The sequence below is a fragment of the Labeo rohita genome, chromosome 18 (genome assembly GCF_022985175.1).
Source record: "Labeo rohita strain BAU-BD-2019 chromosome 18, IGBB_LRoh.1.0, whole genome shotgun sequence".
Taxonomy (NCBI): Eukaryota; Metazoa; Chordata; class Actinopteri; order Cypriniformes; family Cyprinidae; genus Labeo; species Labeo rohita.
The window spans coordinates 19053695-19070211 of record NC_066886.1 but is presented as its reverse complement, the minus strand read 5'-3'; the positions used below and the strand labels follow the sequence as shown (position 1 = coordinate 19070211).

Here is a 16517-nt window from a genome sequence, read left to right as displayed (position 1 = left end):
ACACAGTATTTTTGGAGGGCTCCTAAACCAATAAAACTGCTATAAAGTCTGCTACTTTATGAATGACAGCCAAGTAACAAACGTTCTCAGAAAATGCAAAGGCGGCATATGGATCCGCCACTGAAATAAAGGAACCTACGGATCGTCTTCACGTACAAACCTTACAACGAACCGTAAACAGTAGAACAGTAAATGTCTCCATCTGCTGGGCTCATTGAGAACTCAAAGTTGGTGATTAACAGAAATGGAAAGGGAGACAGTCCCTCTGTACTCACTGAACAAGAACATCCTCATATTTGCTCATAATGTGGTACGTAATGCATCTTAAACAATGAATAAACAAAACCTACACAGTTTACAGTCACCAAATTCTAGGCTTGAACCTATGACCAGCCATTCTGAGGATCAGCTTGTGGGCGTATTTGGATTCCGGACAAGGCCCAGTGATAAAGCAACATACATATGTAGTTTTCTCAAACCGACCAACCTGTTGCTTGGTCATATGATCGGCGTGGGGACAGCTGTGTCCCACATGTTGCTGGCATAAGAAGTGTCTGTTCTGTGACTCAAAGGGAGCAGTGTGGACAACAAACTGCTAGGCATGATGCCAATTGTATGAGACACACACAGCACCAGCAGCGGTTAAGGTCAGGTTTTTCTCAAGACAAAACAGCAGAGTGTGCGGAGGCTTGGGAAAACTGTAGAAGAATGCACGATTGTGTACAAAGAAAAAAGTTGACCTAGTCATTTAGGTCACAACACTATGTAACTCAAGGCGGCCCCTATTATACAACTGACAGGATGGAGTCCCTCAAACTTAATTGAAGAGTAAATTACCTCAAAACTCACAAAGACTCCCAGGCCATGAGAGCCTCATTTACCTTCAATAGAAATCACTCACTGCTTGAAATTAAACAAAGTGAATGTATGAGCTCAAACAGAAAGACGATCAGTTCAGGAGTTTGTGAATACATTGCTATAAAACATCCTTTAATTCAGAGTTTCCCACACTGGAGTTCTCAAGTCAAAAAGCTTATAATAAATGCAAGTATAAAAATATTTTATCAAAGTGGTATGACTAACAATGAGTTTGGGAATCCCTGATAGAACTAACTCCATCTTGACACCATTAATTACATTATAAAAGCAAAATGCTTTTCATTTAATCAAAATGATGCGGTCATAGATTTGAGTTTGAGTACCACACAAATAGAGAGAAAAAACAACAACATAAAACTAATTCCTTAGTAACCAGACTTCAGATTTGAAGTCTGAAAATCAATAACTCACTGCATCCTCTACACACAGTGTCACATATGCTTATGTAGGCATGATCGAGCTGTTTATGCATTTAAGGATTTTTGTGTGTTTGATGTCAAAGGAATGATTGTCCACATGTCTCCCTGCCCAAAAGCCAATTTGGATGTAGACTGTCACTGAGATGAGAAGAGAAGATCCCCTGAGCTTGTTGGCTTTTACTTCAAAAGGATGAGAGAAAGACAAGGACAACCACAAGTAACAAGGACTGGCACTGGATACTGTGGTCACACACTGAAGAAAGACACAGGCTCGTGGCTGACATCTTCATGAACTATATGGTATAGTTTCAGGGGAAATTATGACTGTTATGATAGGTCGAACTGAATAACTTCTAAATGCTTGTGAACATGGATGTGTGTTATGAAAAAGTGGACCGAAACAGTAAATTGTCCGGAAATGAAATCTGATGTAGCCCTGTTTAGTTTCCTAAAGTTTTTACTTTTCTATTTTAGTACATAAAAAACAAAGCAGAATTTTTAACAGCCATTACTCCAGTTTGCAGCGTCACATATTTCATAAATCAATCTAATATGCCAATCTGGTGCTCAATTATTAATAATGGTTCTTTTTGTCATTGCTGAAAAGTTTTTTGCTTTACATTTCTGTTGAAACAAGACTGAAACAGTCTTTGCAAACTGAACATGCAAAGATGATCAAACACCCTTAACAAAAAAGGTAAAACAGCGATATAGGACAATTTTGAAGTTGAGGGAGAACATGAGATGGGAGTTTTTCGACATACCCTAACGGTCATGAACCGGAACAAAAACAGTCCAGTCAGAGTAAGACAAGACGAGCATTTGGCATTAAAAAAAAGTATATAAATTGTATTATTTTTATTAAAATAACCAATCGTTACGCTAGATAAGACCCTTATTTCTCGGTTGGGATCGTTTACAACTGCATTTGGGATCGTTTGAAGCCGCATTTAAACTGCATTTTGGAAGTTCAAATTCGGGGCACCATATCACTCCATTATATGGAGAAAAATGCAGAAATGTTTTCCACAAACAATTTCTTTACGACTGAAGACAGACAGACAGACAGACATCTTGGTCAAGGTGGGGAGTACATTATATTTGAATTTTTGTTTTGGAAGGTGACTTAATTTCTATAATTTATTTCCCCCCAAACAAAATAAATAAATAAATAAAATTTAAACTAAATTAATTATATTAACTCCAAGCTTTTGAATGGTATAGTGTAAAAATGTTACAAAAGCTTTTTATTTCAGATAACGGCTGATCTTTTTTTTTTTTTTTTCTTGAACAGCAAAACATATTAGAATGATTTCTGAAGGACCATGTGACACTGAGTAATGTCTGGAGTAATGATGCCAGAAATGCAGCTTTGATCACAGGAATAAATTACATTTTAAAATATATTATAAATATTTCACAATAACAGTACTTCTGCTGTATTTCGGATGGGGAAAGAAGAAAAAAAAAAAAAAAAAAAATCCATGCTTGGTGAGCAGAAGAGACTGGAGAAAAAAATAAATTAATAAAAATCTTGCCATTCAAAAACTTTTGACTGGTAGTGTAAATATGTACAGAATGTGTTCCATAAAAGGCAACAATTGTGTGGCTCTACTGTTGCCGTACATGATCAGCCAACTACTTGAACTCAACAATAACACAATCTCAAACCCCATGTGAAAGAATAAAAAAAAAAACAAAAACAAAACAAAAAAAAAAACAAGCAGCAGCAAGCAACATGTAAAACACTGAGATTTAATAAAACAACAAAGCTCCAGGTACAATGTCTGGGAACCAGACTCTGGGTGCAATGCTTTTGAAGACATAATTGGAATTTAAAAAGAAGAGGGGTGGGGGGTGGGGGGCCCTGCATACTTACAAACTCACCAAGGTCGATCATCTCAGAAGAGGAAATAAAGGTTCAAAGATGAAGTAGGGTGTGGGAGGGGTAAACATTTCCATTTCACTCCTTACCTTGCATTGTGCAGTACAAATCTATTGGGCACAGCTAGGCAAGTCACATCAAATAAAAAAGAATTACATTTCATCTCTGGACTTTTTCTTTTAAATGGCGTGCATGTAATCTATTCAGCCATTAAACAACAGCCTGAACTGTTCCAGGGGGGGCTCAGTTGTGTCAGTTGTGTTTTATAACTGCCATGTGTCTTAGAAGCTGCATGTATGAGACTGTTATTTCTTTGCAAATGAGATTTTCATTGCATTGCTCTGTGTGATCTTAAAGCCTTGCAAAGCTTCTCTGGCTGCGCCCGCCTGCACCTCATTATCAAACTCCACAAAAGCGATGTCGTGACGACCAGGGACGAGACGGACTTCTTTGAATCCAGGAAACCTATGAGAAGAATGCGGCATCATGATTAGCAAAAATGTTTCTAAAGCACCCCACTGAGCAGGGTTTAAAAGCAACAGTTTTGGACATTTCTAAAAGCAAACAATTACTCACTGGTTGAACAGCATAGACAGCATGAGCTCGTTCGTCTCCTCTGGGAGATTGGTGAGAAACAGGATGTGGTTGGGAGGGTTTTCGGACACCTACAGACAAAATGTTATTAATCAAAGAGTGACGCACTGGAATTTCGGCAAATGAAAATATTCAGTCGGATAAGGTTTGGAGGACTGAAATCATTGACTAAAATGGCGATGTTTAATAAGTGCTTCTCCAATTACTTTTTTTGTTAGTGTTCATTTCACACACAAAACAATAAACATGTCAGCTGTGTAGATGCTAGGGGAAGACTGGCACCATTTTTTTTTTCCATTTTTAAAATGACAAAATACTGAACAAAGCAGTGCGCTTCATTTACCAATATAAAACATGCCGCTTTTAAATTAAAAAAAATATAAAGAAAAAAATATATATAATACATTATACACATTATAGAATATGATAAAATATATAGCTGTATGTGTCTCAGTTCAAGTAGCAGCATGGAGCACGAGTGAACCAATCAGCTCCTCCGCTTTACTACTAGTTATAGTGTGAAATAAACATAAAACAAGTTATTACAGCAAACTGCAGTAAGTTAAAATGTTTCAACAATTGATTCATACATCCTTTAAGTTCTATAAAACCTGCCTGTGGAATTTAAGTTTAAATATACACAACTTTATATCATTTTTAACTTTAATTGATAACTAATTAAAGCTTATTTTATATACAACATTGATAGTAAAAGATACAGTCTTCATTCCAGTTTTATTACATACCTGCTGTGGCATCTGGCCAGGCATTTGTCCTGGCATCATCTGACCTGGAGGCATAGCACCTGGAGGCATCTGCCCAGGTGCCATGCCAGGAGGTGGCATCATACCAGGCGGAGGCATGTAGGGAGGCTGGCCAGGCATTGGCATCATGCGGGGGGCTTGGCTCATGGGTGGCATTCCCTGTAAATGACCAAAAAATAAAAATTCAAATCAATAACTGCCTGAAAATAGACAATGGAGTCAGCGCAGAAATTCCCAAAGATCCCAAATATACTAACAGGCATGGCTGCAGGTACTCCGGCCATAGCAGCTGTGGCAGCAGAAGCCTTTTTCCCAGCGCCTGCTTCAGGGGCTTTAGGCTTCTTCTTTTCCTTCTTACGGTCTCGCTCCACATATGTGCCCTTCATTTTCGCAATGATATCAGAGTCCTGTTTTGCATACTGAATACGCTGTGAACAGATTTTAAGAGCATGTTAGTTCAGATTACAACATATCGGCTTATAAGCATAAAAGTATTATTCAGCGCGTGTGTGTGTAGATACACTGCCGTACAAAAATTTGCGATCTGTAAGATATCCAGTGCTTTTTAAAGAAGTCAGCTACAAGCAATTTGGCGTTAACACCAGACATGACACGACAGAATCAAATATCACAGCCAATCCTTCCTTTATAAGATTATTAAAGGTACATACTGAATGAGTGGTACCGTTATTGTTATGGAATATGCTTGTTCACACCGAGTTTGTAGTTTTGATGCACATCTTCGCTTTAATATATTTTCAAGATCTGAGGTAACTATTGGTTGTTGCTTTTAGTATGGCTATTAGGTCATGCAAAATTATATTTAGACTCACATTAGACACATTTAACTTTGAATAAACCACATAATAATTATCTGATGATTATCACTGTAGTTTGTATGTTGTTGTTGTTGCTGTTCCAACCGCAATGCTGCGGAAATAGAAACGGTTTCTAAAAGCTAGTTAGGACAAAAACCTTTTATGGCATGTTGCAGCATTGCATCACGTGTAGTGAAGACATGGTGTTAAACTTATCAAGGCTGCATTTATTTAATCAAAATAATATTGTAAATTAATTGTAAAAAATTTCAAATAACTGTTTGCTATTTGAATACTCTTTTTAATATAATTGGTTCCTTTCATGCAAAGCTGTATTTTCATCATCCATTACACAATCCTTCAGAAATCATTCTAGCATGCCGATTTGACACTTGGTTATCATCAATGTGGGAAACCGTTGTCGTTTAATATTGTTTTTGGAAGTTGTGATGCTTTTTTTTTCTGGATTCTTTGATTAACAAAAATTTTAAAGGACAGCATTCGTTAAAAACAGATTTTTTTACTAACAATATAAGTCTTTATTATAATTTCTGACCTCAAACTTTTATAGTCATGTACATTTCTTTTTAACATGACAAAGGATTTCTATTTTGAATAAATGCTGTTCTTTTTATTAATCAAAGTACCCTGAAAAAAGTATTACAAGTTCCAAAAAAATATTAAGCAGCAAAAACTGTTTTTAACATTGATAATAAATCATATTAGAATGACTTCTGAACGAACATGCGACACCGAACACAAGAGTAATGACCACTTAAAATTCCAGCTTTGATCACAGAAATAAATTATATTTTAAAGTATATTAAGATAGCACCGTTATTTTAAATTGTAATCATATTTCACAACATTAACGTTTTTTTCTGTATTTTTGATCAAACAAATGCAACCTCGATGAGCATAAGGGATTTCTTAATTAAAAAAAAAAAAAAAAAATAAAATAAAATATTAAAAACCTTACAGATCCTATAATTATGAACATCAGTGTATATATAAAAATCACAGATCTTACCATAGGTTTGTCATAAAAAGGGAAGCCTTGCATAGAGCGGAGTGCGTTGGAAGCACTGTTGATTTCCTTGAAGATCACAAATGCCTGACCCCTCATTTTTAATGTAGGAGAAACGAGGATGTCCAGAATTTGTCCAAACTGGGAGAATATAGCATACAACGACTTCTTCAGTTCTAAAAAAAAAATAAATAAAAAAAAAAGGAAAGGGTCAAAGCATGAACAATATACAAAATTGTTTTATTAAAACAAAAAGAACCATACCATCTTTTTTAATCTTTTCATTCAAGTTGTTGATGTAAATAGTGTGATTCAACCGCATCTCCTGGCTCGCCATGATTCTGGAATAAAAAGCACAGATTTTTGGTCAGATTTCTGCTCATTTCTTAGAGATCATATCATGCCCAGCTTTCAGCTTTGTTTTGAAAATGTTCTGTTTGGTTTTTTCACTAACGACATGTCATTCCAGAAGGAATATTATTTGATTAATCGGTTACTTTTGCTGGCAAAGTTTGCTATACATAAATGCAAGTATGGTGATTATAAACCATTGTTTCTCATTTTGAAATCAGAAGTTAAGCAATACCTAAAATCGGTTTACAATCTGACAAACAAGAAAGCTGTTAAATGTATTAATGTATGTAAACATTTTCATGTTTTATGCAATTCTCTTTCATTTTTTTTTTTTTTTTTTTTTATTTAATTTTATTACTATTATTTTTTTTTTTTTTTCCTAATTCATTGTAATCTTGTATCTCCTTTTCTTTGTGTTCACCTCCTGGCTACTGTATTTGAATGACTCAATAAATAATTTAAAAAAATAATAAAAAAATAAAAAAAGAAAGAAAGAAAGAAAGAAAGAAAGAAAAATATATAAATATATATAAATTATATATATATATATATATATATATATATATATATATATAATAAAAAACACAGATGGTTAACCCTCTGCACGGAATGGACATGCTAGAAACAACCTGTGTTAAGGTGAAAGTCATCAAGAAGACAGAAATACGTTCATATATAAATTAATTTGCGCTACAAACATATGAATGACTGACCGACCTCGTTGGTTTAAGCGGGGACTAGCGACTTAGTTAATTTAATCACTAACCACAATTTTACTACTCAGAGAAAACACGCATTTTGGCAAAATAAGCAAACAACTAATAAGAAAATAAACAGCATTAATAAAAAGAAGACAGTTAGACAAAACTACTTACAATTAATAAACGCGCTTCAGCCGACTACACACTTCAATAGGAAACCACAGAACACAAAAAACGTGCAACTTCCGCTTGTAAACCCGCCTATATAAGAACTCGATTGGACAGCTGTTCTCCCGGCGAACCAGCCGATTGGCTGTCTGGCCAGTACACCCGACTATTAAAGCTTTTCTCATTGGCTATTTTAGAGAAGAGCGGGCCGTTTTATCAACCGATTGGTGCGTCGGTCGTGTTACGCTGTTTTGTGTCCGACTGTCACGTAGTTGAATAGGAATTATATAAAGTGCAGCTTCTAATATTGAACAAACGATAGCGACACAAAATATAGCAGGTTTCCACATTTTTTTAAATTTTATTATCTTTGTATTTTATTTAGGTTTTTGTATTTTGCTTCTTACGACCATGGGAGTATGTCCTTATTTGGTATTCCCTAAGTGGAGAACACTACCCAGACTTCAGCTGCACTTCATAGTCAAATACTAGTAGATAGTATTGAAATAACTACTTGGACGCTGATGTAGGTTCGTGTGACTTTGCGAATGCTTATATGATTAGCACGTCCATTCAGTGCATCTTTGTTTTGGTGTCGTTTCATTGGACACTACACTGTAATCTATATAACACGTCTGTGACACCATGTCTTGTTGTCTGTTGTTTTTTTATTCATTTACTCCACAGTGTGAAAGTGTGTTGGAGCAGCATGTCTGTGGAGAATGTTGTAGCACCTCCTTCACCTCCTCTCCCACCTCCACCCCCATCACTGGCTCGCTCAGTGTCCAGCAAGAAGAAGCTTTACCTGGCTTTAGCAGAGGGAAGGGCCCCTGTAGAAGGGGACTATGAAGAGGCCAGAAATATTTTAGAACAGAGAGAAAGCAGGTGAGTACAAACCACAATTTATACTTGGAAGAGTTTTTTTTTTTTTTTTTTTTTTTTTGGTACAGTCATGATTGTATATTTTTTCTACACTTCTCCATGAAGTTTTAGGAAGGATCTGCAGTGGTTGCTGTTCAATAAGTATGTGCCTTCACTTATTCAAGATGGTCCACAGTAAGTTTTCATAAAAATACTTAGAGGTTGATGTCAATATCGTAGAGTTGCAGGGTTGCTGTTATATACAGTTCTGTTCAAAAGTTTCCATACACCTTGCAGAATCTGCAAAATATTGATTTACAGAAATACGAGGGATAATTTTGTATGACCCCTCTTGTTTTGATAAAATAATTAACATTTATTTAAATGTTTTTGTTTTTTTGTTATATTATTATAAAATCAGAGGTATGACATGCATTTTGTATGGTTCCTCTTATTTTGATAAAATAATTAATATTTGTAACATTTTGCAATATTTTGTAACATTTAAGATATCTCATTTAAAGTTAGCAAACCATGTGCTGCAATAAAATATATATTTTATAATATTACACAATATTTACTAAATTATAAATAAATCATTTGAAAATTAATCAAAATAGGGACAAAAAATCATTTGCGTTTGATTTAAAAAAAAAAAAAAAAAGCACAAACCTGCAAATTAAACAGATTCATACGTAGCAAATTCTTGATTATGCAATCCTATTATACTGTTTTTCACAAATAAATAAAATGTTAAAAACATAAAAAATTAGAAGTAAACATTGTAACCAACAGTGTGCATAATTTAATTCTGTACACACTGGCAATCATATTTTCTCAAATAGAGAAAATAAATTATTATTGTAGTTTACTTAAAAAAAAAAAAAAAAATCATTCATTTAGTTTGACTTAATGTACTAAAATAACAATCTAAAACTGAAATAAAATTATATTGTATTAAAACAATATTTTTTAAATGTAATATTACTATTATTTATTATTATTATTTTCATAAAAATAAAAAATTATAAAAAATACAATATATTAAAAAAACACAACAAAAATTCATTTTGATTAATTTGACTTGATGTACTAACATAAAATAAAAAAATTAAATACATTTTTATTAAAATTGTTTTTTGTAAAATATAATATTATTTATTATTATTACTGTTATTGTAATAACACTATTATTTATAATTATTATTGTGATGATGATGATTATTATTATTATCATTATTTAATATTAAAAAAAAAAAAATATATATATATATATATATATATATATATATATATGTATGTATGTATATATATTTTAAAAAGCAATACAAATGACAAAAACGCATTTTTTTAAAAAATTGTATTGTTTTATTAAGTTTGACTTGATGTACTAAAATAAAATAAAAATGAAGTAAAATTGTATTTTTTTAAATGTATTATTATTAATTATTATTATTACTACTATTATTTTAATATTATTTAATATTTATAAATAAAGTTATCTTTTTAAAAAGTAATACAAATGACAAAGCACATAACAAAATGTTAGTTTTCAAAATATTAATTAAAAATTATAATAGTATCTCAGTGATACTAAGAAAAAAAAGTGAAGATCTGAAAAGATCAATTATTGCTAATTTTACCTTTCCCTGTACAGAGCGAATATGACAAATATTCTGACACTTATGGGCCAAACAGAAAAACTTATCGGCTGATATCTGCCTTGACAATATGTCTGTTCATTTCTGTTATTTTTCTGCCTGTGTAGCTGCATGTTTGCATTGCTAGATGATATTTCATTGCTCTTGTATGTCACTTCAGATGTGGTCTTGTGGCCTTATGGATGGCGACTCATCTTCTGCAGCCTCCTAAGACGGTGATGCTGGAGACACTGGTCCAGATGGCAAAAGACAACGGCTACACTGAACAAGGAGAAATGTTTTCTGGTACTTAGTAAACTACTACTTTCCAATGTAACTGTCATATGTGGACTAAATGTAACTTTAAGGAACTATCTATCTTTGTGAACTATCGTTGTTAATAATTTATAGTTACTATGCTACAATGTTTGTGTTTTTTCTGTTTTGAGTTAGCTAGTGACATGGCCAAGCTGGCGGAGGAAGTGTGTGGGTGCAGAGTTCAGAGGTTATCAGGAGGCATGATGGGAGAAAACACTGCTGTCATTCTTAAACACCTCGCTGGCAGGCAACCTGTTCTTGTACCGTATCATTAATGCTTAATATTTATACATATTTGTTTGTTTATGTTTGTTCATGTTTTCATTTGCTCACTCACTGTTTTCTAAAATAATTTTATTTTATATATTATATGTTACTACTAGGCCACATTTTTGTTTTGCTTACTGTTTTCTGAAATAATTTTTATTTTATTTTATTTTTATTTTATTTGTTTGTTTTTACCATTGATTAGTCTTTTTTCACTGTTTTTAGAAACATTTTCAGAAACATTTTTATTACTATTACTATTATTATTATTGTTATTATTATTATTTTATGCATATTTCTATTATTATTTTTCCTCCAGGCCTCTTTTTGTTTTGATCACTGTTTTCACTGAGTCTTTTATTTTATTTTATTTTATTTTATTTTATTTTATTTTATTTGTTTGTTTGTTTGTTTGTTTTTTACCATTTATTAGTCTTTTTTCACTGTTTTTAGAAACATTTTCAGAAACATTTATTATTATTATTATTATTATTATTATTATTATTATTATTATTATTATTATTATTTTATGCATATTTTTATTATTATTTTTCCTCCAGGCCTCTTTTTGTTTTGATCACAGTTTTCACTGAGTCTTTTTGTTTTGTTTTGTTTTATTTTATTTTATTTTATTTGTTTGTTAGTTTGTTTTACCATTTATTAGTCTTTTGTCACTGTTTTTAGAAACGTTTTCAGAAACATTTATTATTATTATTATTATTATTATTATTATTTATTTTTTTATTATTGTTAATAATTTTTGTTTTGATCACTGTTTTCACTGAGTCTTTTATTTTATTTTTTTATTTTATTTTATTTTATTTTATTTTATTTTATTTTATTTTATTTGTTTATTCATTTTCAAATTGTATTATTATTTTATTTATTTGTATTATTTTACCTCCAGGTCACTTTTTGTTTTTAACTGTTTTCTGAAATAACTTTTATTTCATTTCATTTCCTCCACGCCCCTTTTTTGGATCACAGTTTTATGAAACTCTTTTATTTTATTTTATTTTATTTTATTTTTTTTATTACTTTTATTATGGATTACTATTTTCTGAAACTTTATTTTATTTTACCACTTTTTGTTTTTATTTATTTATTTTTTTATTACTTGATTTTTTTATTTTATTTTAACTCCAGGTGTTTTCTGAAATAACTTTTATTATATTATTTTTACCACTGCATAATGTTTTATTATTATTATCATTGTTTTTGGATTTTTTAAATAATAATTATTATTTTATTTATTTTTATTATTTTGCCTCCAGGCCTCTTTTACTTTCATTTCATTTCATTATTTTCAGAATTTTATTATTATTATTATTTTATTTATTTTACCTCCACCTTTTATTAATTTTATTTTATTTTATTACCTTTAGTATGGATCACTATTTTCTGAAACTTTTTTTCTTTTATTTTACCACTTTTTGTTTTTATCACTTTTTATTATTATTATTATTATTATTATTATTATTTTATTTTATTATTGTTTTCTGAAATAACTTTTATTTTATATACATATATATATATATATATATATATATATATATTATTATTATTATTTTGCCTCCAGGCCTCTTTTACTTTCATTTCATTTCATTATTTTCAAAATTTTATTATTATTATTATTTTACCTCTACCTTTTATTATTATTATTTTTTTTTTTTACCACTTGGCTTCTTAACTGCCATCTTTGTTTGCAAATGCTAACATAATCAACTAAATCATGACACAAAGACACATATTCATAGTCATGTGCACATTACACAGTTTAATGAATCACATCTATTCAGACAAAGTGTAGTTGTGTTCCTGACAGCTCTGGCACAGATATGATGAGGATTTTAATCACGAGCCCTGTGTACGCAATGGCCACAAAGCCCACTGGGCAGTCGTCTCAGGTTAGACTAAACAATAAACAATTAATAAGTTAAAAGTTACATCACAGAATTACATAACGAAACAGTACTTCAATCTAATAATTTCTGTCTTTATCCAGGTATATTATTAGGCTTAAGACAGGGGTGTGTGGACAGCAAACACTTCTCCCACGACGTCACCCTTCCCTGGCTGCATCTCTCTCAAAACGAGGCTTCTATCTCTTGGTTGCCCGATGACATTAAAGAAATGTTTGTTCTGGCTAAACAAGGGAAGAGTCTACGTTACCAGCTTTGGAAGTTTGAGTCAGTAACACAGAGCAACAATCAACTCAAGGAGATGGACCCTCAGAGAGCCAGCGATGGGACGCGTTACGTGCTTCCACCTGGTGGCGTACAGAAGGGTCTAGCAGGACAAGTGCTGCTGCTCCACACCAACACACAGATCAAGAGCTGATCAACAACACCAAAGACTCTTCTGAAGACGGTATGAGCTTTTTCAGAAGCTGGTTACACCTGTATTTTCAGGCTTCATCCACTAGGTGTCCTTACAGTTTGAGTGTTTCTAAAGGTGCTAAGTGAAACGATAAAGTTACGTTCTGTAAAAGTAAGAAACTGATGCAGCTTCCATGAGATGGGATATTAGGATTTTACAATCGAGGTTACAGAGATGAATTCTTCTTGGTAGTTTGGTTTGAAATCTATTTCACAAGCTTACAAGCTTGTGAAACAAAAGTGGTTTCGAAGATTAAACTGAAAGATTTTCTCATCTTGTGGTTCAAGTCCTTCTCTTTTTTAACTCTGCTGTCTGGTAATTCGGGTTTGTGCGACAGTCGTCTTGTATTGTATTTAACGGCATTTAGATAGTTAACTGTTTTGTTGACGTGTGAACCGGTATGAGGTAATCCTCTAAACATTCGGTTAGTTTCAGGACAAACAAACTGAACGAAGATGTCATTTAGTGATGACCCTCAGTAATAGTACAGAGTGTTTGGCTGTTCTGATGTCATCCAGCGGTTTCAGAACTCTTCTGTTGTGCAACTTGCGGAAGAACTTCTCTTTGCACAGGAAATTATGACAGAGGAAAACATCACTTAGCAGGAATAGAACATTGACCGTAATAAAGTGAGCAGTATCCTTGTAATCCAAATCATTTTCAAAACTTCCTCTTTACTCACAAGAATGTTTAAAGGAGGTTGCATTAAAGAGGTCAAAATTAGAGAACTGTACTTGATTTTTACCTGAAATATATTGTTAATCTTCATCGTTCAAAGTTTGAAGGAACTGCTGCTGTTCTACTAACACTGTTTGACAAAATATCTAGGACATTTCAACAAAAACCCTTATTTTGTGGAAAACGCAGTGATCAAAATTAGAAGACGGTAAACACTGTAGCATGAAAAAAGAATACAAATAAAAATTTAGAGGGTCAGAAATTAAGTAGGAAGTGTAGAGGCACTTGCTTTAAATGACTCCAGCATATTTGTGGCCGCAGGACATTGCTAGTTTCTCACACACTCTCTTCCATAGTTTGGTAATTGTAAATGGGTTTCTTAGCCATAGTTGGATAACTTGGACTTTCAGTCAGGTTTAGATCAGGACTCTGGCACTTTATTATTTCAGTGCTCTTAGCTTCAAGGAAGTGTTTTACCCATTTTGCAGTATGACTGTCAAAATTAAAATTAAATTAAATTACATTTTCATAAAAGTGTGATTAAAGCAAAAAGAGGCCTGGAATTAAAATAATAAAATTAAATAGGATAATAATAATAATAATAATAATAATAAATGTTTTAGAAAACAGTGAAAAAAAAAAAAGACTTAGTAGTGAAATGAAATGCAATTTATTTATTTCCAAAAATAGTGATCAAAACAAAAAGAGGCCTGGAGGTAAAGTATTAAAATAAAATAAAATAAAATAATTAAAAAAATTCAGAAAACAGTGGTAAAATAAAATAATACAATTAAATAAAATAATAAAAAGGTCCCACAAATGATTTGGTTTTCAGAAGTTTTCACCCCCTGCCTTTTAATGCATGGTTTTTCCTTTTGAAGCATCAGTGAGCATTTGAACGTTCCTTAGTTGTCTTCAGTGTGAAAAGATGCATCTCAAAATTATACAGTCATTTTTTGAAAGGGTTCAAATAAACAAAAATACTGAAAAGCCAAAGAATTTGTGGGACCTAAAGTATTTTTCAAAAGAACATTGGATAGTTTAACTGTTCAGGACTAACAAGGGACTCATGAACAACTGTCACTAAATAAAAAAAAAACACCTGTGGATCATTCAGGTAACAACACAGTATTAAGAATCAAGTTTATGTAAACTTTTTAACCGGGTCATTTTTATAAATTCAACTATAATTTTCTTTTGTGGACTATATGTAAACATCTTTTATGTGAAATACCTTATTAAGGTCAGTACTAAATAAACAGTAACATGCATTTTGTAGGATCCCTCTTATTTTGGTAAAATAATTAACATTTTTATTGATTCTGAACGGGGTGGGGGTGTAAACTTTTGACTTCAACTGTAACTTGGAGGTATCTGTGTTTCTCATACTTTCATACTGTAAAAATAATATCCCCTTTTTCAGAGGCCGCTCCCACGATAGTTGATTTACATGAGCGTCTTACCTCAGATCAGCTGTAACAGTCCAACCTCCATTGTTTCGATGCTGGAGCAGGCATGTAAGTTAGACAAGAATATCTCTGATTGAGCGATTGAGGTGTTGTTGTGTTGGATGTAATAATGAACGTAGTGGTCGTCATTTACTCCCAACATTTGAGCCTGAAGATGCAGTAGATTACATTTGTTTGTGAAGGGAATGCACCTCCAGATCTACATATATCCGTCTATGTTCACGCAAATCATTCGTGATCCAGCTTCACCTACAGCAGAAGTGAGTATAAGGTTTTTTTTATGAATCTCTGCAATCTCTTTTCCTAATAAAGTGCTAGTTAGCAAGTTTAGCGGCTAAATGCGGCTAAAGTAAACAGGCTCGTCACTCCACAGAGAGAAGAGAGGGGTGGGGCAAGCAGAGCTCATTTGCATTTAAAGCAGCCTCAACCAGAATGAGATGATTTTTGCAGAGCTGATTTTGACAAGGTAAAAAGGGTGTTGTTTTACACAACTATTGAGAATTTTTTTTTACCAACGTATATTATAAACTTTTCATTAAAACTCTAAAGATTCATGTCAACTTGTGGAAAATGGGCATCTGATGACCCTGTTAAGACTAAAATGTAAGTCTGAGCTGTTTCAACTGAAAGAAACTTGACTGATCTTAAACTATATCAGTGCCTTCGTTTTGTCTCAAGATGCACACCAGTAGTTTTTTTTTTCTAAGCATGTTTATAAAAATAATTTAAATGTCCTAAATGGTCGGCACCGTTAGGTTAGTGCGCTGACATGTAGCACAACTGTGTTCGCGAACGACCCGAGTTCGAATCCCATCTCGAGGTCCTTTGCCGGTCCCACCCCCCTCTCTCCACCCAGTACTTTCCTGTCTGCTCTCTACTGTCTTATCTAATAAAAAAGGCAAAAAGACCCCAAAATGTCCTAAATGAACTATGGCCTAATCCTAGCTAGTCTAAGCCCGGTTTGTGAAACCAGGCCTATAAGCTGTTCTCTAATTTTGATCTTCACTGTATAGTAATATTATGAAATATTGTTACTATTTAAAGTAACTGCTTTCTTTATTAATAATATCTTTTAAAAAGCAATTTATTCTTGTGATGTCAAAGCTGAATTTATAATCTTTAGTATCACATGATTACTAAAAAAAAAAAAATTCTAATATGCTGATTTGGTGCTTAAAAAAATCTTATTTTCAATGCTTGTGCTGCTTAATATTGTTGTGGAAGTGATTGGCAATTTAATGTAGTGTTTGACAATCATTTTGTAGTAATGGTGATTCAGGAAGTGAACAGAAGAAA

The 16517-nt window shown here is 32.5% G+C and overlaps 2 protein-coding genes across 3 annotated transcripts; one reads left to right on the top strand and one right to left on the bottom strand.

Moving 5' to 3' along the window:
- Window positions 1-3033: 3033 nt before the first annotated feature.
- On the bottom strand, window positions 3034-7724 carry snrpa (small nuclear ribonucleoprotein polypeptide A). Its single transcript, XM_051134402.1, has 7 exons — window positions 7616-7724; window positions 6651-6727; window positions 6390-6562; window positions 4799-4969; window positions 4524-4700; window positions 3760-3848; window positions 3034-3648 (listed from the first exon to the last, which is right to left on the bottom strand). Exons 2-7 carry the CDS (start codon window positions 6721-6723, stop codon window positions 3489-3491), a joined length of 843 nt encoding a protein of 280 aa, XP_050990359.1. The 5' UTR covers window positions 6724-6727; window positions 7616-7724; the 3' UTR covers window positions 3034-3488.
- Window positions 7725-7867: 143 nt separating this feature from the next.
- actmap (actin maturation protease) lies at window positions 7868-14268 on the top strand. Of its 2 annotated transcripts, none has more exons than XM_051134430.1 (7): window positions 7868-8135; window positions 8297-8494; window positions 8597-8665; window positions 10292-10416; window positions 10564-10693; window positions 12532-12602; window positions 12701-14268. In XM_051134430.1, exons 2-7 carry the CDS (start codon window positions 8319-8321, stop codon window positions 13033-13035), a joined length of 906 nt encoding a protein of 301 aa, XP_050990387.1. In that variant the 5' UTR covers window positions 7868-8135; window positions 8297-8318; the 3' UTR covers window positions 13036-14268. The 2 variants fall into 2 exon arrangements, with proteins under 2 accessions (XP_050990387.1, XP_050990386.1); XM_051134429.1 differs by having other exon boundaries at window positions 7868-8139; window positions 12701-14267.
- The last annotated feature ends 2249 nt before the right edge of the window (window positions 14269-16517 follow it).

What these genes read in the sequence shown, in the direction of transcription:
- snrpa (XM_051134402.1), bottom strand. Translation starts at nt 6,723, where the DNA reads ATGGCGAGCCAGGAGATGCGGTTGAATCACACTATTTACATCAACAAC. An exon ending in CTTTTTATGACAAACCTATG is followed by an intron (nt 4,970 to 6,389) that starts GTAAGATCTGTG and finishes ATCTGTTCACAG; the next exon opens with CGTATTCAGTATGCAAAACA. An exon ending in CTGTCTATGCTGTTCAACCA is followed by an intron (nt 3,649 to 3,759) that starts GTGAGTAATTGT and finishes TTCTTCTCATAG; the next exon opens with GTTTCCTGGATTCAAAGAAG.
- actmap (XM_051134430.1), top strand. Translation starts at nt 8,319, where the DNA reads ATGTCTGTGGAGAATGTTGTAGCACCTCCTTCACCTCCTCTCCCACCT. An exon ending in CTTATTCAAGATGGTCCACA is followed by an intron (nt 8,666 to 10,291) that starts GTAAGTTTTCAT and finishes ATGTCACTTCAG; the next exon opens with ATGTGGTCTTGTGGCCTTAT. An exon ending in CCACTGGGCAGTCGTCTCAG is followed by an intron (nt 12,603 to 12,700) that starts GTTAGACTAAAC and finishes GTCTTTATCCAG; the next exon opens with GTATATTATTAGGCTTAAGA.